The 21734-nt window shown below is 44.3% G+C and overlaps 1 protein-coding gene across 1 annotated transcript; it reads left to right on the top strand.

Moving 5' to 3' along the window:
* Nucleotides 1–2550: 2550 nt before the first annotated feature.
* On the top strand, nucleotides 2551–20913 carry CAPSL (calcyphosine like). The gene is made up of 6 exons (XM_082782604.1): nucleotides 2551–2712; nucleotides 11526–11662; nucleotides 12985–13162; nucleotides 13988–14197; nucleotides 16500–16603; nucleotides 20753–20913. Exons 2-5 carry the CDS (start codon nucleotides 11526–11528, stop codon nucleotides 16599–16601), a joined length of 627 nt encoding a protein of 208 aa, XP_082638730.1. The 5' UTR covers nucleotides 2551–2712; the 3' UTR covers nucleotides 16602–16603; nucleotides 20753–20913.
* The last annotated feature ends 821 nt before the right edge of the window (nucleotides 20914–21734 follow it).

The raw sequence follows: 21734 nt of genomic DNA, 5'->3' as shown, positions 1-21734 counted from the left end.
CAATTGTGAGCACCATTTATTGGAGCTGGCTTGCTACCAGCTGCACAGGGAGACAATATTTTTGGATGTATAAATATTTTATAGGTTGGGAGTTCAATTTAATTAGGTAATAGTTTGGTTTAAAATGGGAATATTTTTCCCCTGACAATATTATTTACCATGAGGATTCCTTTTTTGGTGTGTGTGAAACTTTCTGAGTTTTAATGGCAGGAAAAAAAAAAACACACACAAAGGATTATGCTGTACACTTAGTCATCTTTGATGTAGTGTTCTGATACCCCATGCTTTTTAAATTTTTCTTAACCTATTGTGAAAATTAAATACTGTGCTGACTCCTCTACCAAGTGCAAGAGGACACACTCATTTTCATACCTCATACCTGCAGTTGTAAATGCTGGAGGACTTCTCTGCAGTAATGTCCACACATCAAAACAGTATGCTCACATTTAGAAATAATACTACTACATGCAAGCTGTGACAAAATGCCCAGGGGCTTATCTCTTTTCTTTGAGAGGCTGTACATTTCTTATGCCTTCCCTCCTGCTGAAATTCAACAAGAAATCTGATTTCTTTTGGAAACTGAACATCAACAAGATTTCTGTCTTCTCTGTCATAAGCATATAGACTACAATAGAACTCACAGATTTTTTTCTTCATGTTAGATTCAATCAAGTGCTGAGCCACAAACCAAAGAGACTGTTCAGACTGAAAAAATAAATAAATAAAACATAAAAGTTACATTTTTAAAGGTGGTTAGAGGATGAGAAGAAACAATTCCAAAGTTTTGGCAAAACCCCTGTCTCGTTTCTGATAAACTCTGAATCCCCTGAGCTCTGTGTACAGCTTTGTGCACAGTACCAGAGCAGATACTATCAGATAAATTTAATTCTAGCCTGATGCAATCTGAGACACCTGAAAGCACATTAATGATTATTCAGACTTGTAATTCATTAACTAGATAGCACATTTTTCAGAGGAGTGTGCTGAAGGTAAACAGAATGTGTACGTGTACATGTATGTGTATGTGTACGTGTATGTGTATGTATGTGTGTGCCTGGGCTCAGGCATAAAAATTGCCTTCAGCAGAAAGCAACCAAGTATACAAGTGTTTAATTAACCTGCTCTTCTGCTTGCAAGAGCCCATCCGTGCTGTGCCAGCCTACAGGCACCCTTCTGAAAGCTGCAAATTCTGCATGCGAAGAGTGGCTTCACGCAGGTGGGATGCTGCATTTCGAGGACAGAGTCGTTGCTCTGTGAAGACGACTTCCCCGGGCCCTGCTCCTGTTCAGCCCTTGCAATGAGCGCCGGCGGACAGCAGGGGCTGCTGCTCCTGCGCTGCCAGCCCCTCTGCTCCGCACGCCCAGAGACCCCGGGGATCGATGCACAGAGCAAAGCCGGCGGGCGGGGACGTCGCGCTGCCACAGAGGCAGGGATTTTTGAATCACTGACTGATTAAACATGCATTGTCTCCTGGCTTTGTATTAATGTACAACCAGTTGCCAGATGGGAGGTATAAGTGTATATGAAGTCTTGCACAGGCTGCAGTTTAGTACCAGGAAGTACCTGTCGATGAAAGATAAGCAGCCTGCTAGGATGCAAATTTTATTACTCTACTAATTGCTTAAAATAATTTCCTGCTCTTGTCAGGAAAGGATGCACATACTCGTTCTGACTCGGTGTTTTATCCATGGGCAGGACTGGGCCCTTTCCCCACTTAGCTTGAGCTAGTTGCCCTTGCCCTCAGCCCTGACCATGTATGTTCAGTGTGCTGCTGCAGGAGAGGGCTCAGAAGCAAAACACGGGCTATCTGTCACCCCCTAAGAAGCCTATCAATACCCCAATTCCTTACCCAAGTGCTACAGTATGTCGGTGATAATGCTTGTGACCTTTTGCAGGCAGAGTCGTTAATAGCTTTGTCTAGACAGAGAGAAATTTTCCTTCATCAGATGGGTGTTTAACCTTTTTCAGTTTTCTGCAAACGAGCATCATCTCAGCATCTCCCCAGAGGCTCTTGCTGCTGGCCAGTCTTCCAAATGATAATTAATCAGCAGGAAAAAAATATGCCAGCAACTTGTTTATTGTGAAACACAACTGTCAGGCTATTAATTACTTTTTCCTATTGTACTTCGAGTAAAGGACTAAACCAGCAAGTCTTTTCCGCCCTATCAACTATGGAGTGGAGAAACATGTCATCAAAACACTGCCATCCCCCAGAGCTGCTGTGGCACCCTCCTGTGGGCATCGCGGGGTGTCTGGGCGAGAGGCAGCACAAGGGGTCCCCCATTCCTACATCACACCCACAGGTGCAAGATGTCCCCTCCACAGCCTGCCTGGGCAGGGAGGAGAAAGAAGGCATCTGTTTAAAATCAGGTTAAATAAAAGGACGCTTGAAACCCAGTGGCAGTCGCCCTGGGAAGCAGCGTAATTGCAGGTTGGGCCAGCCGCAGCCACCAGTGTCACCCTGGAGACCGGCTGGTAAACTGGTCTCCGAAAAAGGGGAGGCAAGGCTGCTGGGTAAGTAAACAAGTAAAACGAGGTGGACCAGGAAGCTCTGCCGTGAGGCTGGCACTGCCCACGGCCCTACGTTGCCTCCCCTCACCATCCACCTGTGTCGGGGCAGCAGCCTGGGAGTAGCCGTGTTACCACTCCATACCAGCCCCCGAAAGCTCCCCAGTCCCAGCTGGAAACACCAGGTGCAAGTTAACATTGCAGGTAAAGGATTTTATTTTCCGTTTTCTGGCTTGCAACGGGCTTCTCTCACTGGTTGACCTTGCGGCTTGGCCGCGAGCAGTTTGTTTTACATACGTATACATATATCATCACATATAGATATAAATGTAATGAATAGCAATGCCCCACCTGCCAGAACAGAGCCAAGTGCTGCTGGGGAGGGGGGAGAGGCAAAGGGGAGGCTGCAGGCTGACACAGAAAGGTTGGTGGGGCTGGGAAGCCTGATTTTTAGTGAGATGTTAAGGGAGTTGCTAAACACCCATCCAATTTTCATGCTTGCAATAATTTAATGAAATTGTTAGGAATAAAAACCAAATACATGCAATTGGTTTAGGCCACTTAAATTGATTGACAGACTCTGAGGTCTTTTGCTCCGGTGTGGTGTGTGACTTGGGAGTTTGGCCAGGACATGCGCTTTCAGAGCTGACAATAATCCACAGACTGGTGTGGGCTTATGTCTGCCACACCTGGGTGTTTCTCAGGAAAATCAGGCCTGGATTTTGTAAGGGGGCTCTTGGGCTCAGCTGAAGGATAATGTATAAACAAACAGTACTGAACTAGAGCACAGTTTAGGTTAAATCTGCCTCCTTCCAGGTTTAAGCCTAAGGCTGAAAGGGATGCAAGGAGATTAGGGTGATGAACAGTTTGACATTTTTCTGAAAAAGTAAATAAATAAATAAAAATTCAGGTTTAACTTTTGGTAAGAAAAGCAACCATTGCTGTTCAGCTCACACAACACAGCATTGCCCATGGAAACAAACAATGGTGGAACTCAGGGTGCTGTAATTGCTTGTAGTCCAGGCTGCAAGGCAGAACAAGGCTCTCCAGTGTTCAATTAAATTAACCAGCCCCTTTTTCGTTTCACAGTGGGAGACGTGATGATCTTGGAAGAGGTATAAGAATTATAAACATGTAAAATTACAGTTATGACCTTTTCTTGTTGTAGTAATGGTTATTAATACATAACACATTTGGAAAGTACACAGTGAACTGTTATATTCAACTTATCCTGACTGTATCTGCTATTATTTCATGTTAGATCCAAAAGGGGGCTTAGATACTGAAAACTTAGTTTTTGCATTGGTTACTGTGTGTCCTGGTTTCAGGCAGGGTAGACAGCTGCTTAATCTTCTCTGTGCTCAAGGCAGCTATGCCAAAAGCCCACCGGTACCCTTTTGGATCCTTGAAGTACCCTTTTCTGAGGTAGTCTATGCTGAGGATGCATGGAGCCTCTGGGCCAGTAACGATGGGGTGCTTTTGCCACTCATTCCCAGTTAGACTCACTTCAGCTTCCAATATGGTTAGTTCTTGGGATCCCCCCGTCACTCCGGAGATAGAGATGGGTTCTGCCCCTCGGTGGCCTGACAGCATTAGGGTACACTGTGCGCCTGTGTCCACTAAAGCTTTATATTTTTGCGGTTCTGGTGTGCCAGGCCATCAAATCCACACAGTCCAGTAAATCCGGTTGTCCCTCTCCTCTACCTGGCCAGAGGCAGGGCCCCACTAGTCCTGGTCGGAGTGAGTATCTATCAATTATTTCTTCCAAATGTGAAGCAGAAGTCTCTTCGTCAGGGTCAGGAGTAATACTATCCCTTCTACTGCCTCTGGGGGACTGTCCAACAGAAACTGGGGCAGCAATCCTCCTAGGGGCCCTCTTTGTTGCTGCTGTATCTTTCCATAGCTCACGTACCCGAGCAGCTAGGGCCGAGGTCGGTTCACCGTCCCACTTCCTCATATCTTCCCCGTGGTCACGTAAATAAAACCACAAGGTACCTCGCGGTGTGCGTCCCGGATTCACCCTTGTTTGAGCTGGGGACTGCTGGTGCTTGATGGCTGAAAGATTTTTCCGTCTAGGTGAGGACGAAGCTATGTGTTCATCTAACCGTTGGGACAGTCTCTCCACAGCTGAAATGCAGCCCCGTACTGGTGCAGAGAGATTTTCTTCATATTTATGAAGTTGATTGGACATGTTGTCCACAGTTGGCCCCATTCCCTCCTCCCAACCCATTACTGCCAGTGTGCTGGCATGTGTTGGGGGTGCAGCCTGTACAAACTTCCGCCACATGGACGTTGTGCATTGGACTTCATCTTGGTCTTTAGGTGCCTGGGTGTTGTTTAAATCACTATAAAGCAGCTCCAGCACAGCTAATTCCCGCAGCTGCTGGAGGCCCTTATCCATAGTGGTCCATTTGTTTACTTGGTATACAGTATCCTCTTTGTGGGGATACCTTTCTTTCACAGCTGTTAGGATTCGCCTCCAGAGGCTGATAACTTGTGCCTCTCTTCCAATTACTCTATTAATGAGCCTTTCTCTAGAAAGGGATCCCAGCTGCTTGGCTTCATTGCCTTCTAGCTGTTGGGTATTGGCCCCGCTATCCCAGCATCGAAGCAGTCAAGTGAGGATGTGCTCACCTGGATGGCGACTGAAGTCTTTTCGTATTTCTCGCAGCTCACTCAAGGATAGAGACCGAGTAGTTTCTGATTCATCTATGATTTCAGTCTCTTCTTCATGATGTTGCCGTGATGACGCTGCTTTAGAGCTGCCTGCCTTTTCCTCTTCTCCCTCATCCGTAGGAGAAGCTTCTTCCCTTACTAAATGACCTGATCTCCGTTTCCACTGTTTTGTCTTTACTACAGGGGTGACTGATACCATAGATGGTCGGTCCTCTGGGGTGGTCACAGTGTGTGCTGTCTCATCATTAAATTCAGGAACCTCCCTCTCCCCTTGGGGGTGCTGGGCAATGTTAATTGACATCTGATAGGCATAAGCGAGACCCCAGCAGAGTGCAGCAAGCTGGTGGAGTTCTCTAGTATTGTCAGGGTCAGGGCATACATCTTTCAAACATTCTACCAGTTTTCTTGGATTTTGTACTTGTTCAGGGGTGAAATTTAGAACCATTGGAGGAGAAAACCGTGATAGGTACCTGCCCAAATCCCCCCCCACACCTTGCCACCCACAACTTTGTCTGGGGACAGGTCCTTGGATAATATTCTTAATAAATTGCTTTACCTTGGGGAAGAAGACAAACACTAGACCTAGTAATAGGAGGATAATATCTGACCAAGGGTATCCAAGATACTGAAAGGCTGCTGTAATTAGCCCACAGGGAGAAAAGTAGAAGGCACCACACCCAATATTATTCACTGATTGACTGCTAGGGTCAAAAAAGAAGGCGCTGTAATTCTTAATATTTTCAATAAGATAATCTCATTGAGACCAGGAGGATAACAATGCCGGGCCTGAATACCAAACAAAACTGAAGGCCAGTATGTTACAGCACAACATGATTAAGAAAAAAAGCACAGACTTCAACACCTTCTCCGATCGGATGTAAAGGAAAAAAGAAAACAGAGAGTGGGCTACATACAACATATCCACACACAAAAGTATTACCAGAAAACAGAGCATTATGACTACCAATATGTTAGTTGTAAATACTTCAGTCAATGCTATTGTTATCTCAACCCTCGAGTTCTCTGTGTTGTATTTTCTTTGATGTATTTTCTCACTCCCCCTCTCCTCTTTGAGGAGAGGGGGAGTGAGAGAGCGGTTGTGGTGGAGCTCGGCTGCCCACCTAAGTAAAACCTCCACAGTCCTTTTTGGCGCCCAATGTGGGGCTCGAGGAATTTGAGATAAGGATGATAGTTGATAGAAGTAACGGGCAAAATATGCGCAGGATGGTTGTTAGGAATGTATTAGTTGTGAAGAATTTAAGAAAGCAGTAACTGTGAGATGTTAGTGTGGTGAAGGGATGAGGGGTGGTGTGTGTGTGTAAAATGTCCACCTTGTCGGTGCTGTGATGATGTTATGTTTATTTTGATGTAAGTGAAGTTTGTGAAGGTTGTTGTGATAATTGTAAAGTAAGAGTATATTGTGAGTAATCTTAAATATGCTTTTAACAGAGGCGAGGGGTGGAATGTAGTGGGTTTACGTGGCAAAGTTTTGGTAGCAGGGGGCCATAGGGGTGGTTTCTGTGAGAAAGATCTAGAAGCTGCCCCATGTTTGGGAAGGGCCCCATTGTTTTCCACAGCTGAGCCAATAAGCGATGTTGTTTTGTGCCTCTGTGAGAGCATATTTAAGACAAGGAAAAAAAACGCTGCGACACACAGCAGCTGGGAGGGAGAGAGCAGTGAGTAACGGCCTTGCAGGCACCAAGGTCAGTGTAGAAGGAGGGGGAGAGGTGCTCCAGGCGCCGGAGCAGAAGTCCCCTGCGGCCTGTGGTGAGGCCCATGGTGAAGCAGGATGTCCCCCTGCAGCCCATGGAGTACCATGGTGGAGCAGGGTTCCACGCTGTAGCCCATGGAGGAGACCACGGTGGAGCAGGTGGCCCTGCACCGACGGAGGCTGCCGCCTGTGGAAGACCCCTGCTGGAGCAGATTCCGGGCTGGACCTGTAGCCCGTGGAGAGGAGCCCATGCAGGAGCAGGTGACCTGGCAGGAGCTGCTGCCCATAGGGAAGCCAGGTTGGAGCAGTTTTCTCCTGAGGGATGGACCCCGTGGTACGGACCCATATCTGGAGCAGTTCTGGAAGAGCTGCTGCCTGTGGGAAGCCCACGCCGGATCAGTTCATCAAGGACTGCATCCCGTGGGTGGGACCCCACAGCACAGGGGACGAGAGTGACCGAGAAGGAGCGGCAGAGAAGAAGCACCGTAGACTGACCATAGCCCCTACTCCCTCATTCCCCTGCACTGCTCGGGGGGAGGAGGTGGAAGAGGGTGGATGGGGGGGAAGGTGCTTTTGGTTTCTTTCCTTTGTTTCTCACTTCTCTCGCTTGTTAGTAATGAGCAATAAATCTTACTATCTTCTTATGCTGAGTCTGTTTTGCCCATTACAATAATTATTGCGTGATTTTCTCGTCCTTATCTCAACCCTTGAGCCCTTTTCACATATTTTCTCCCCATTCCTCTTTGAGGAGGGGGAGTGAGAGAGTGGCTGTGGTGGAGCTCGGCTGCCTACTCGAGCGGAACCACGACACGTACACATTATTATTAGTAGTACTATTATCATCATTATTTTTATTATTATTGTTAGTATTATTATTGTTATTATTATTTTCCTGTCTTATTAAGCTGTCTTTATCTCAACTCACAGGCTTCACTTTCCCATTTCTCTCCCCCATCCCAGAGAGGGAGGGGGAAGGGTGACCGAACAGCTGTGTGGCGTTTAGCTGCTGGCCGAGTTAAACCACGACACTGTGTAGGTGTCTGTCCCCTGGCACACACTGTGCTGTCCACATCAGTTCCCATATTCAGTGCATCAGAAGGGGCAGATACTTAATATCAACCTGTAGGAATAGCTGCTTAAAGTTAGGAAAAAGAGGACAAGAGATTAGGACATGCCATCAGCTTGGCTCTGGAGTATCACCGGTGATAAGACATGCTGTTTTGTTCTTCCATAAGAACTATGTGTTCTATCTCCCACAACGGCATGATGCCTTTGCAGAGAGGTGACAAAATCCCAGCCTTGGCCTCCAGCCTCATCCTCCAGGAAAGAGCTGGAAGCACGGGGAAAACAGGATGTCTGAGCTCCATATTCCAGTGCAGGATCTGAACAACCACATTTATCTTCAATGCCAATATCTACAATGTTGTTTTAATCTGATGGTCTTATGCAACCACTCAGAGGAGGTTTCTCATTTCCCCCTGGGAAGTTCCAGTTGAAGATGAAGACCAACAGGTCACCCAGATCTCTTGCAGATCAGGGTGACCTGTTGGTCTAGGTGTCCATCACCCTAAATTGTACTGCTGTTATGTAATCTTAAGGATTTTTTTATTTTTTTTTTATTTTTTTTTTTTTTTTGTCCTAGCAAGAATGTTGTTTAAGCAGCTAGTGGGACTTCCTGCAGAGGTACCTGATTGTTACCATTTTTCCAAGGTCACATCTTGCTTCATTGTTTGTGAGCTCTGTAACTCCTGTCCTTTCAAAGACTGAGATCAGATCCTGCTGCTAACAAATAACAAAAGGATTTTGCCACTCATTTCTAGTAGAGATATAATCAGGTATTGCACTCTCTCAATATTTCATGGGACAGTCTGCAGAAAGAGGGTTGCTTGGAAAAAGCAGCATATATGGAGAGCAAACTGAAAGAAAGAGCTTTTGAATCACTGTGAATTCTCCATCCTTGCTATGATTCAGAATCTGTTTTCTTAAAACATTTCTTGAAATAATCTTTTAACAGCCTTGGAAGTGTTCATCTTTAGTTTACAGCAGCTGCCAGCAGAAACAGGGAAGTGGTAGACATACTAGTGCGGACCAGGCTCATCTGTGCTGGGGTTTATATTTTAATGCTTTTATTAATTTTTATCATTTTATTATTTTTATAATAAATTTTATTATTTTTATAATTTTTATTATTTTTTTATTTTATTTTATTATTTTTATTTATATTTTTAATGCTTTTTTTTTATACATTCATTGAATGTATAGTAAGGATTGTCAAATACATGCTGTTGTGTGACATAGGAAGCCAGTTCATGTTTAAGAGGCTTTAATGTAATATGTCATTTAAGTGCAATATTTTTATGAACTAACTTTAATTGCTGAGTTTGATATGACAGCATGGTGAAGGTTGATCTTGTTATTGGACGTTTATAGAGAATGTAGATTCTCAAAGACCAGCAGAATGATTGACTGTTAGTGTTTTTAACCATTATATGTAGAGATAAAAAATGGAATTGTTGCTGCCTATGGTATTAGGAAGATTATAATAATGCTTTGTTCCACCTCAGAAAGAATACTGACAAAATACTGGAACAAGTCAGGAACAACAGCAGAATTATTTAACATCTGGAAATCGATTTTGTAGCAAGAGTTCTAAGCTCTGTCTAATTGCTTAGCCAAAGAGTGCTTAAAAGGAGTCTTCAGATGTTTGCATCTGGACAAATTTTGAACAGGTGTAGCCCTTAATCTAGTAAAAGAAAATATAATATCATTTGGTGATGGGGAAATTTCAGACTGGAAGCAAAGGAGATACTTTAAAAATGAAAATGATTCAATACCAGTACAATTTAGTCTAGAGATGGCGCGTTCTTGCCTAGAAATGCTTTTACGTGCAGAAGCAAATTATGTACTTGCTGCAGAGATAATTGAGGATTGGACAGTTTCAGTGGCTTTTATGAAGGTATAGGAGATTATAATAGATATCATATCAGATGGTCCCTCTCTAGCCTCAATTCATCAATCTCACTGCAATGATTATTTGATGTGTGTTGCAGTATATGGGAAATGCCCGCACTGAGCCTGAGGCAGAGAGCTACTGAAGTCCTTACGTGGTGTTTTTGTGTAGATATTTTCAGTGTGCAATGGAGATGAATTATTTCATAATTTGTCTCGATCATGTCTGCATAGTATTTATGCATCTAAATGTAATACAGAGGCAGAAACACAGTGCTAAGCATGAATGTTTATGCACACTGTATATAGATATATATGCATAATATATAGAAGCTATAGGATATAAATACAGAATGAAAATACAGATTGCACTGTACTTACATAATCTCACTGTATTTTATATTCTTGGCAGCTAAACATTTCCCCTTAAGGACAGGTCATTGTTTCCAGAAAACATTTTTGACTGCTGACCTCGCATAGCTGGAAGGCTTCTTGGTCACTCACTAATGAGCTCCTGGGATAACTTTGCCCATCCTGGCTGAAGCAAAAGCTAACAACAATCTCTTTTCTACCACACTGGATTTCTGCATTATGCTAGCACTGAAAACAATTTTGGGGAACAAAGACTTTCTGTCTTTATGTTTCTCCCAAGCTCAGTTGGTGTGGTCTGAAGGGGTTGCAAAAGCCAGCACACATAAAAACAACAAGCAGCCATAGCCAATGCCCTGTAGACAGGAGTGGAGTAGTTAAGGTGAAAAAGTTTAATCCCCAGTTTCTCAGAAATTTTCTGACTGCTTCAGTTCAATGACACCGAGATTCAAAGTGCGGTGGGCACCCATGATGCCTCCACATCATGGTTGCCCACCTTCCACATCTCCCCTCCCTTGGGCACCCCTCAGCAGAGAGCACCAGGCCCAGGCAGGCCTCTGCCATGACTCAGCCAGGCCGTTCCACAGCTCTGCCACACCGTGGCCTCCTCCTGTGATGCTTTAACAGCTGGAAGACATTTTGGGAACCTTCTTCGTGATCTGCAGGCCCAGCAGCCAGGCTATGGATGGCAGTCCTGGCCTTGAGCTGCTTCCCTACTCAGCCACAAGGATGGGGACCCAAGCTTACAAGTGTCTTCATTGCCCACACACCCTCTCCCCAGCATCAGCATAGGGAACAACAGACAGAAAAGAAGAAAGCCCTCAGCCAGGACAATTTTTGCTGTCACTGCTTTTCCTGTTTGGGAACACTAACGGCCAAGCTGGCAAGGCTGAGGAGGCTCAGCGGGGCTGCAGTACAGCGGCAGCAGTGCTCTCCCAGTTACGTCCACCAGCTTTCATTATGTTTGTACACTCTAGGCAAGCAAACTTGTACCCATATTTTCAAATTTCATCTGGGTTAAGGCAGCAGTGTCGTTGTCTGAGCTCTTCTTTCGGGTTTGGTGGCCCATCAAGTGCAGGTCAAAGCAATTATTTTCACTCAATGAAAAGAAAATGTTCGGTTCCTCTGGCAATTTCCTCTTCTGAGAAAAAGATAAAATGAAAAGGAAATAGAGGGTGAAAAGGAGTCCTCATGAAAGAGTTGCAAACACCTTACAAGTGAGGGACTTAGGATGCTCTATATACTAAGGCAGGCTTCAGTACACTGTGTTTTGTGTATGAACCCACATTGTCTGAGAGCTTTGATCTTTCAGATGGCAGGCACAGAAAGGCATGACCGAGAGATGGCAATCCAGGCCAAAAGAAACCTGTCTAAAACAACTGACCCTGTAGAAAGACTTCGACTGAAATGCTTAGCAAGGGGATCTGCAGGCATCAAAGGACTTGGCAGGTGAGTCCAAGAAGTCAAATCAATGAAGTCAAATCAAATGTTCAGCCTAACAGTTTCAGTTGCAGGGGGCACCATAACTAGTGAAAGGGTGGTTATGGGAAAAAGAGATGGGGGCTCTTTGTAGGGTGTCCAGTGATGATGAGGTGAGAGTCAGTGTCCATAAGTTGATATGAAGGAAATTCCAGCTGAATATGTTGAAAAGCTGTTTCACCATGTGCATGACAAAGCACTGGAAGACAGCTAAGCACTGGAAGCAAAACTTCCATCTTTGGAGACTTTCAAACACTAGCTGGCTAAAGCACTGAGCACCTGGGCTTAGCTTTGAATTTAACATTGCTTTGAGTGAAAAGTTGCATTAGATACCTCCAGAGATCATGTTTAACCTAAATTATTCTGTCTTTCTTAAAATAAAGATCCCAAAACAACTCTTGGTTGAAATTCTGGCCCTGCTGAATTGTGCAGTAGGAATCCCCACTGCTCTTATTGAGCATGGCTGTGCTTTGCACTCCTTGTGCTGTTGTTTGGGCCTGGAAAGTACAATACCCCTCCCTGATATCTTGTTTACAACTGGCAAAGTGAGTACTCAAGAATTTCTGAACTAGATCCAGGGAAGGAATTCAGGCTCATTCAACTCACTCTTTAGCTGCCTGTGCTCAAAGTTTTGGTCCTTCAAACTTTCCACCCAACTACCAACTGTGCCAGGAAATGTTTGAATTTGAAATTCTTCATTTTTGCCAGGGAGAGAGGAAGAATGTAGAACATCTCTCTCCCCTTCATGTTTTCTGCAATTAACTTAAGTGCCTTGATATGAGGGATTTTGTCATTCCTTGGGGTGTGACTCCCATTGTACAATGGTCTGTCAGCTGCCCAGTACATGGGGGGCACACAGGCTGCTTCTGCAGTCACCCTGAGAGTGTGGGGCACCCCACCCCAGGAAGGGGTAGCTGGGTCATGCCCTGGAACCCCTACTTGTCTTCCTTAGCCTCAGAGGGATCCTAGATGACCTGTTGCAACTTCATCTATCTGAACAACTCTTGGAGAGCTCAATATGTAATGAATAGCAAGACTACTTCAGTTAAGGTGCCTTCAACTCATTTAACTTAAGCTTCAGGAACACAATCTAAGCAGGTGCACTCTGCTGTCGATTTTGTGTCTGTGTGTGTCTGTGTGTGTCTGTGTGTGTCTGTGTGTGTCTGTGTGTGTGTGTCTTTGTTTTTCTCATATCTCAGTAAGGTGGCCCTATTCTCCAGCACCTTGCTAAACCTCTGCAGCATCCTTTAAATTCTCCTTTCTGTTCTCCTCAAATTGAACATTTTCCACAGAGCATTTCGCATTTTGGATGATGACAACAGCAGGACCCTTGATTTCAATGAATTTGTGAAAGGATTAAATGATTATGCTATGATGATAGACAAGGAAGAAGCACAAGAGATCTTCCGGGCATTTGATAAAGATGGCAGTGGAACAATTGACTTTGATGAATTTCTTGTTACACTGAGAGTAAGTCTGGGAATTTATGTTATTACTGAATTAAATGGAGAAAGAGCCCTGATTTATCATTAGCTAAACTTCAGTACTACTGAAACACAGTATTGTTGTGCACCTCAGAAACTAGCAAAATCTACAACTGTACTTACAATATCTGTAACTCTTGAGAAGTTACAATATTCCATTTCCATCTTAATATGCCAAAGGGAAAAAAATCACCCCCAAATAACTCCTCTGTGGATGAGAAAGCTCAAAACTTTACATGTCTCTGCAATTGGTTGGCAAAATCTAATAGTCCTAGTAAAGAAATGGTTTTGATGGATTTTTATAAATTGCTGTCTCGATTTAGGTACCTCAGTTCCTATATAACAGTCCAGGTACCTATGTAGATTAGCCCATTAATCTCACTTTTCTGTCCTTCATCTTATATTATATTTCCTCATAGTGTGAACTAGTCCAATCGGGGCTTTCTCTAATAGACCACAGCATGACAGATTCTGTTCGGAGCCTCTGCTCTGCTTGAGTCACAACAATTATAAAGAAAATAATTAGTGCTTGCTGATGACAGAAATATTTAAAATTGGTAGAATAGAAGTGTTCAAGAAGTCTTTTCTCTCTTTTTGTTCCTTTACAATCCTATTGATAGACATTAATTGGACTCTACCACACCACTTTTTGGTGATATAATGCCCTTGCTATGTCATGGACAGTGTAGACTGTCAGCATTTTGTTGTCTTATGTGCCTTGAACTCGCTTTACTATTAACAAGAGCAGTTACATGAATTTTGAACTGGGCATTTACAGAAATAAATTGAATCTGCTGATATTTCCTTACAGCCTCCCATGTCGAGCGCCAGAAAAGAGATCATCATGCAGGTGTTTAGGAAGTTAGATAAAACTGGAGACGGTGTCATCACAATTGAAGACTTAAAGGGAGTGTATAATGCAAAGCACCACCCAAAGTACCAAAACGGAGAATGGACAGAAGATCAGGTTTTTAAGGCCTTTCTGGATAGTTTTGATTCACCCTATGACAAAGATGGTAAGGTAAGTGATATATCTGATGTCAGGCCATGAAGTCACCAGTTGACTCACAATATGAATTAATTTATTAAACGTGAAAATGGTCCCAGTACCAAACATGCATTTGCATCATATACATGTGGTACAGTAAAACATATGCATAATCTCTGTGTAGGACTGTTAGTGCAGCTTGCTTAGGCATTGATAGGCAAAGAACAGGAGGTGCAAAGGTAAGCATGAGACTGCATTTATAGGCTTGTAGCCTATATGGATCTACTTTTATGGATCTAGTTTATTCAAACTCTGTCTTTAAGCTAACTCACTCAATTGCTAATTTTCAAAACCTATGTAAGTTGGAGGATTTTTTTTACTTCTTAGGACAATAAAAACAGGTTCCAGCTCAAAAGCAGGTTCCCTAATATATGAATATATAATAACTTTCAGTTAGCATTTCTCTAGTACTCATAATCTCTGAGATGCTTTACTTGGAAGCCAATCTGTAGCAGAGATGGACTTATCCACAGGGTGTCAGAGGGACAGTGAGGTTTGAGAAGAGCAGAGGGAAAGCCAAGAACTGTGGCTGGAGGGCTGTGAGAGTGCGGCCAGAGGGACCCAGGGCTGCCACCAGACATGCTCCCCAGGAGCTACCAGCCAGGGCAGGAGTAGGAGGCTTTCCTTCCCTCTCCAATGCAGGTGCAAAGCCTGGGCACCCTCTGTGATGGACTTCTCATGCATTCAGTTCATAACTGTCTCTGAGCCAGGCATGCTTCTTTTCCCCTCATTATGTGTCAGCAGAGTTCTTTGGTCTGATCTTACATGCATCGGATCAACACTGAGAGACTTCTGCTGTTCACTTGTCAATATTCGTGGTCCAGGTTTTCAAAATAATGAACTGGATAAGGTTTGATCAACTCTTTATGCAATGTCTGTAACATTTCACTGTCTATTCCCAAATAGTCTTAGGTTGGACCTGGGATTTCTTACTGCACTGTACTGGTGACACCTGCCTGTCTAATGACTGGTTAATACACCCAAATCCTCCACCTGTTTTGTTTCCAACAGGCATGTTCTCAGTTTGGTAGAGTAGTAATTGCTTTTATTTCTCTTGGGCATCATGACTTTGCATTTAGTAGCACAGAGTTTCATCCCTTTCTCTGCTGTGTCATCCTGAGAGGTACCGGTTGTGAGAGTTGTCCCTTTTCTGCAGCAGTGATGATGTCTAGCAAACCTCAGCAAAAATTTCATTTTTTGCCGAGGTCATAAATGAATACATTAAAAAAGATGAGCCCCCAGAATTATTATTGACAAGCTGAATTCCTCTGATTGGCCACATCAATTCCTTGCTCCTAATAAATGCTACAGTGTTGGAACTTACAGAAAAGTTACCACTCACCTCTTGTTCAGCAGTCCTGACGCTAGCTCACCAGGCTGTGGTTTCTTCTGAGAACTGCCTCTGACTTTGCCTATGCCAGAATCAGGGGTCACTAATGGCTCTGATATGAACAGATGACACCTAAAATGCTTTTAGCTAAAATGCCTCCTGGGTAAGTTTCTGCTAGACAGATCCTCTTCATCATGATCTTGCTGGGTGCCTCTGAAACAGGCAGGGTCTGTGAAGCTTGTAATCAGGTCGTAATAGTAGGACAGGCTGTAGAATTCCCTTCTCCCATTTGTCATTTGTTGCTTAGCTCTCAAATGCACAACACCATAGGAGCAAATATTTTTAAGTGTAATGTTATATTCAAAGAATAATGCACATGGTTCAAGAGTTAAGGTATCACAAGAGATGCACTATTTTCATCATCAATTACCTATTAAAGATACTCAAAAACTTTTTAGTATTTGAAAGAATTTTTGCTTCTTTAAGTGAGACCTGTTAGGGCACTGATAGTTTCTCTCTAGTGAAGAGGTATAAAGCTCATATCTGTCTCTGGGTTGAATCAGAAACCACATCCACTTGTATTAATGATAATGCAAATAGACAGATGATAGCACTCCTCGAAAAAAAAAATAAATAAATAAAATATTTGCCTTCCTGGATGGCATTGACTTTAAGTTTAGAACCTGATAAGGTTAGTTTAACTCTGTATGTTTAATTTCCATCCAAGTGTTCTTGGAGGACAAAAGCCCTTATTTCTGGTAAAGTGAACTCTGTGCATTTTCACTGTCTTCATTATTCCTGTTACGTTCCTTTTCACTAACAACAATGCGAAATAGCAGGTGTTAAGTTTCATTTAGAGTTTTTCTCGATGTGTGGTATTGGCTTACTATAACATGAAAAAGTAAAAAAAAGTTCATTTTTCTATTTTAAATCCTTCTGTCTCAGGTCACAACAGAAGAATTCATGAACTACTATGCAGGAGTCAGTGCCTCAATAGACACTGATGTCTATTTTATCGTCATGATGAAGAACGCTTGGAAACTCTGAATGTAAGATTAAAGGAACAAGACTTTACTTTCACCTTTTGTAGGTTCCCATGATTAAGTGTATGCACAACAACACGCTCATTTTCCATAATAGCAGCTTCCAGTAACTGTGCCAATTACAGTCTTACAGTCAATCTACAGAAATAATTCCCAGATGCTTTGGTAGTCTCAGCCTTAGGGGATTGGCAGCATAATCGGAGAGCAGATCTGGCATACAGCCACTCAGCAGATCTAACCCTTTTCTTCCTGCATCCCTGACATGTCTTTTCTTCTCTGAGATGAGCTGTTCTTCTCTTCTCAGACATCTGCAGCAGGTCACCATGACTCTTGAATGTATCACCCTCCAGCACTAGATACAGCTCTGTGGGGCAGAGGACACAATAGGAGGAAAATAAATGTTCAGAAAGGGTGATGATCGGGGGCAGGCTGTTAGGAACATGAGACAGTGCCCCAGGGGTGGGCTGGAGGGTCACATACATACCCCTCTCGCTTGCACTGCAGCATCTCCTGGCTTCTTGTGTCTCACCCGTGGGACGGAGCCACTGCCCAAGTGCTCAGCTTGATGCTGGAAATATGTGAGTTCCCAGTGCCGGGAGGCTGGAAAGGGAAACAAACCAAGCAGGGAAGGATGGATCAATATAAATGCCAAAGACTCTTTAGAGCCCTGTCTTTTCCACAGCTTACAACTCAAAGTATGTCAGCTTGCAGGCATCTTTTGTGCGCATGCTTTGCTTCAAACCTCTGTGGGCCTGTTTATTGCTTTTCTCCCCACTTTGGTTTCTTTCTTTTTGTAGTCTGAAACCATCTCACTAATGGTTTTCTTTAAATGGCATACGTGTGTTACAGTATTTTCTTCTCTCTGTTCCTGGAACATTTACCAGTAGGGTAGCTGTTGCCTGTATACACTGACACCGAAAGTTGCTTGCTGCTTTTTCTGCTTTTCGTATTTGTATTGGTTTATGACAGAGCTATGTCTTCAGGGAACTTTCTGGGAACTCAGGAACTTGTAATTTTCTTGTCTGGTCATCTGTTTCTGATGCTGAAGAAAGGGTGGGAACACATCCTTCTCCTTGCTGCCCCTGGCCACACCGATGAGACTGTCAGTTCTGAGATCTGCTGTCTTCTTTCTGTTTCTCTCACAATGTGCTGATGTTCCCTGAGACAGAGTTGCTGTAGCAAATAGTAAATGGCTTGTGCATTGCAGTGTTTTGTCCATTTCAGACTGGCAGCCAGCTAAAAGCAGTGTAGACTCACAGACTATACTTTCAAATTAATTTGACTGATGAAGTCTCTGCTTATGCTTAGTATGGACTGTTAGTGTGTGCAAGGATGTGTTACACTAACAAAACACATGGAATCATAAAAATCATTAAGGTTGGAAAAGATTTCCAAGATCATCTGGTCCAACACTCCCCCTACCACCAATGTCACCCACTAAATCCTGTCCCTAAGCACCACGTCCAACCTCTCCTTGAACACCCCCAGGGACAGTGACTCCACCACCTCCCTGGGCAACCCATCCCAATGCCTGACTGCTCTAAGTTGGAGCACTGCAGTCCTGAGTGCTTGTAGCTCTAGTCCTGTGCAAACTCTGCTTTTGTTTTTTCCAGCCATGACCTCAATACAAGCAATAGGTGTATGAAATTCCTTAGTAAATGCTGTGCAAGCTCAGTTATTGTCTTTGATCTGTGAGCCTCTAGAAATTTGCATACTGGCTAACAGTGTAAACTGTTTTTTGAAGGAGTTTTTTTTTGTGATTACCATTGATCATAATAGGAGTCTTACTGAGATGCTACTGAGGTGCTAGCATAGGTTATATGAAAAACAAACTTGCTGCAAATAAAGGCTTTGCATATCCTGGCAGCTTGTGTGCAATCCATTTCTTTTTCATTTACTAATTGGCTCCAGAACAGGGTATCATGTTAGCTATCTTCTAAATTTCAACTCAAAAGAAAGCAATGGTAATGGATGGCAGGCATCACAAAATGAAGTGCTTTCCTTCTGACATGCTAGCTCATGGTTTCAGACTCCACGAGTAATCTGTTGTGCTGACATTTAATCAAGGGCAATGGAAATTTAAATCTACATAGCTGCAACTCCTAACCAGTTTGTCTTCCCAGTACTAACCCTTTCTGATTTTACTTAATCCCCAGAGCAATATACATTTCTAGAGGGGAGGATTAACTGGGAGCAGGAACAACAGAACCAAACAGCAGAACTGGAAACAACAAAACATTTTTAAAGCCAGCAGAAACTTTGCTACCAGCCTCAGGCAGCCTTCGATGTAGCCTCTTATGTTGGCCTGAGTGTGGGAGCCGGGGGAGCTCAAGCCCCTCGTGCTGGTGTCAGAGCTCAGCACCCACCCTTTGGGCTCCTCACTCTGCCCAGCTGCTGTCCTGTCACCCATGGGGTGTGCTCCTCAGCACCTTCAGGAGGACGTTTTTTATGATCATATTGCTTCAAAAGTCTGAGCTGCCCTTCAACCCCTCACCACCCCTCTCTGCTGAGGCTGCTGCGCTGCCAGCCAGCAGAGCCACAAACGAAGCTTGAGTGCCTGTGCCCAGCCTCAGGCTGCTGTGTGCTGGGTACAGAGATGGCAGATGCTGGAGATAGACCTCGGTGCAGGCTGTCCTGCCAGCCCGTGGTTGCAGAGCACACACGGCAGATGCTGGGAGATAGGTGGCAATGCACGTGACCGTATCTGGCGCTGCCATCAAGATTGTAAGATCTTGGTTGGTACTTCACGCTCGAACATTTTATTTCTTCTTTCTGATTGTGCGACAGATGCTAAACAGGATGGCACAAACCATAGGAACATCTGAGTCTGCAGGGCTGTGAGGCAACATAAGAGGTGAAGATTTTGGCTCCAGCCTTGCTGCAAAAATGCTGTCTGACCCATCTGGTCCTTTAGGGAGGGAAATGGCTTTCTTCTACCTCTACCTGGGCCATCAGAACATCTCTGTGACTCCACCAAACTGGCACAAAGTGGGGGGAGACGCAGGGCACAGCCTCTCCCTTCAGTATGTTCCCAGGAAAAGAAAGGCTGCTTCTGCAACAGCTGGTACTGCATGTTGGTTTTGCCCCTGGTGTGGTTTTGTGGCTTTGTATTTTTGTTCCTGGAGTGAAACTTTTTGGCTTGATCTGGTCCAGAGATGTTTGGTTCATGTTTCTCTCCTGCAGCAAGAATTTTTGGTTCAGGTAACCAAGTTTTGATGCAAGCCTCTTTCACTCTTGCAATCAGGCCACGGGTTGTGCTCACCAAGCTGGTTCACTTTGTTGGTCCCCTGGCAGAAAGCTGTCGTGGCAGGGGCGATGGAAGCGGCTGAGGTTTTTGCAGACTAAACCGGCTGTGCATGCTGCTAAATGAAACCCAGCGAGGCAGTGACTGCACAGCCCTAACCCAAAGCCTCACCACTGCGTGGGCAGAGCAGAGCTGTGCCACCCCGCAGCCGGGCTCGCACCTCTGCCGGCAACAGCTGATGGAAGGGGCCAGCCTGGTGGGTTTGGGCTGGTTTTGCTACTGACCTCTGTGCTGGGAGCAGCAGCATGCTCAGCTTCCCATGGTAAACCAGAAAATGCTGAGAGCAGCCCGATGCCATCACCAGCTGCCCATTTTCTGTTACTTTTGCTATGATTGCTTCCAGGGAAGCTCTGATCTTATGGCATAGACTTAGTATTTGAGACAGTCCCACCAATGGATTTCTGCTTTGTTTCTCATTTTTAATTAAATAATAATAATAATAATATATATATCTTTACTAACATTTGGAGCTTTTTGCATTCATCTGGTGGTGGTTTTATTGTTGGAATACTCTAATTTCATTGCAGCATCTAAGTCTTGCAATCAATATTTAGCAATAACTAGAATAACTTGTCTTACATTCAGTTTGCCAGGACATAGCAACAACTCTGTCTCCAAACACACCAAGCTCAATACACTGACCTCAGAATTATTGGAATAAACAAAGTGTCAGAGCTTGCTGGGGCAGCACATCCTGATGTCAGATCAGGACAACCTGATGAAAAAGTCAGACTTCTCTGAAAGGGGCTAAAGATTTTTCTGCAAAACATGGGAACGTGTTACATAAACACCTTGCTGTGGGCTACAGTCTATCCATCACACATTTTTAGCTCTGTTTTTCTCATTCCTAGGTTACAAAAGATGAATTTTTGAACTACTACTCCGCAGTTAGTGCCTCTGTGGACACCGATGCCTACTTCATTTTAATGATGCAGAAATCCTGGAAACTCTGAATTTTGCTATTGTTTGCCCCACATTGTTTGAAAGCAGAGGCAATAAAGATGTGAAACACTGCTTAGTTTGTTGTGGGTTTGTTTTTTTTTCCCCTGTTCTTCTCTGGGGGGCACTTTCTGAACTTTCTGATGGGGTGACACCGGTGGTGTCCCACTGCTGGGCACTTCCACGTGGCTTAGCATTTCAATAGGAGGTACCTAAAGGCCAAGGAACAGCCAAGCCTTGGTGAAATTTGGAGTTGGCTGGGTGAGCCAAGCGATGGAGCATCTCTAAAAAGGAGCATCTGCATTTCCCAGCATCATCACTTCTTTTCTCTCTTGGTAGATTATGTTTGTTTTGCCAATATTCTGTTATACACAGTGGTGCTGATTTGGGACTCTTCATGATCACAGTACTTTGACCCCAAAATAATGCTTCATGGAAGCAGTAATTCTCCTTTATGTTGCATTTTAGCTCATTTGAAGAGATAGCTTCAGGAACGGGAGACCAAAGTGAGAACTATCTCAAGCCCAAAGCACAGTGAGCACAACACTGCTGCTGTTCACTGCCACATTGCAGCCTTACTGTACAAATGCAGGCAAGAAACACTTCTGCTGGGAAGCCCAGAAGGAGCCGAGCCCCTGCCTTGCAGACATAGACCCCAGCAACCTCCTGCCCCTTCCTACTGGGGTGGTTTCACGGTTGGCTTCTGCTGTCTCCGTCTGCCCTTTGTTCAGCCATGCATCCCTGCGTGGGTGGCTGGCCACCCTGTGGCATGGGGCATCATCTCAGGAGTGCAGAGCAGATCCCAAACGTGTGGATCACAACAGGAGAGGGCATGGGCTCCCCTCGCGGGTCAGGAGATCCTCGTCCCCAGCTCGATGTGGGCAAGGAGCCCTC

The sequence above is a fragment of the Aythya marila genome, assembly GCF_965140915.1.
Source record: "Aythya marila genome assembly, chromosome: Z".
Lineage (NCBI taxonomy): Eukaryota > Metazoa > Chordata > Aves > Anseriformes > Anatidae > Aythya > Aythya marila.
The sequence above is the reverse complement of the archived record's forward strand: the minus strand, read 5'-3'. Positions and strand labels throughout refer to the sequence as shown.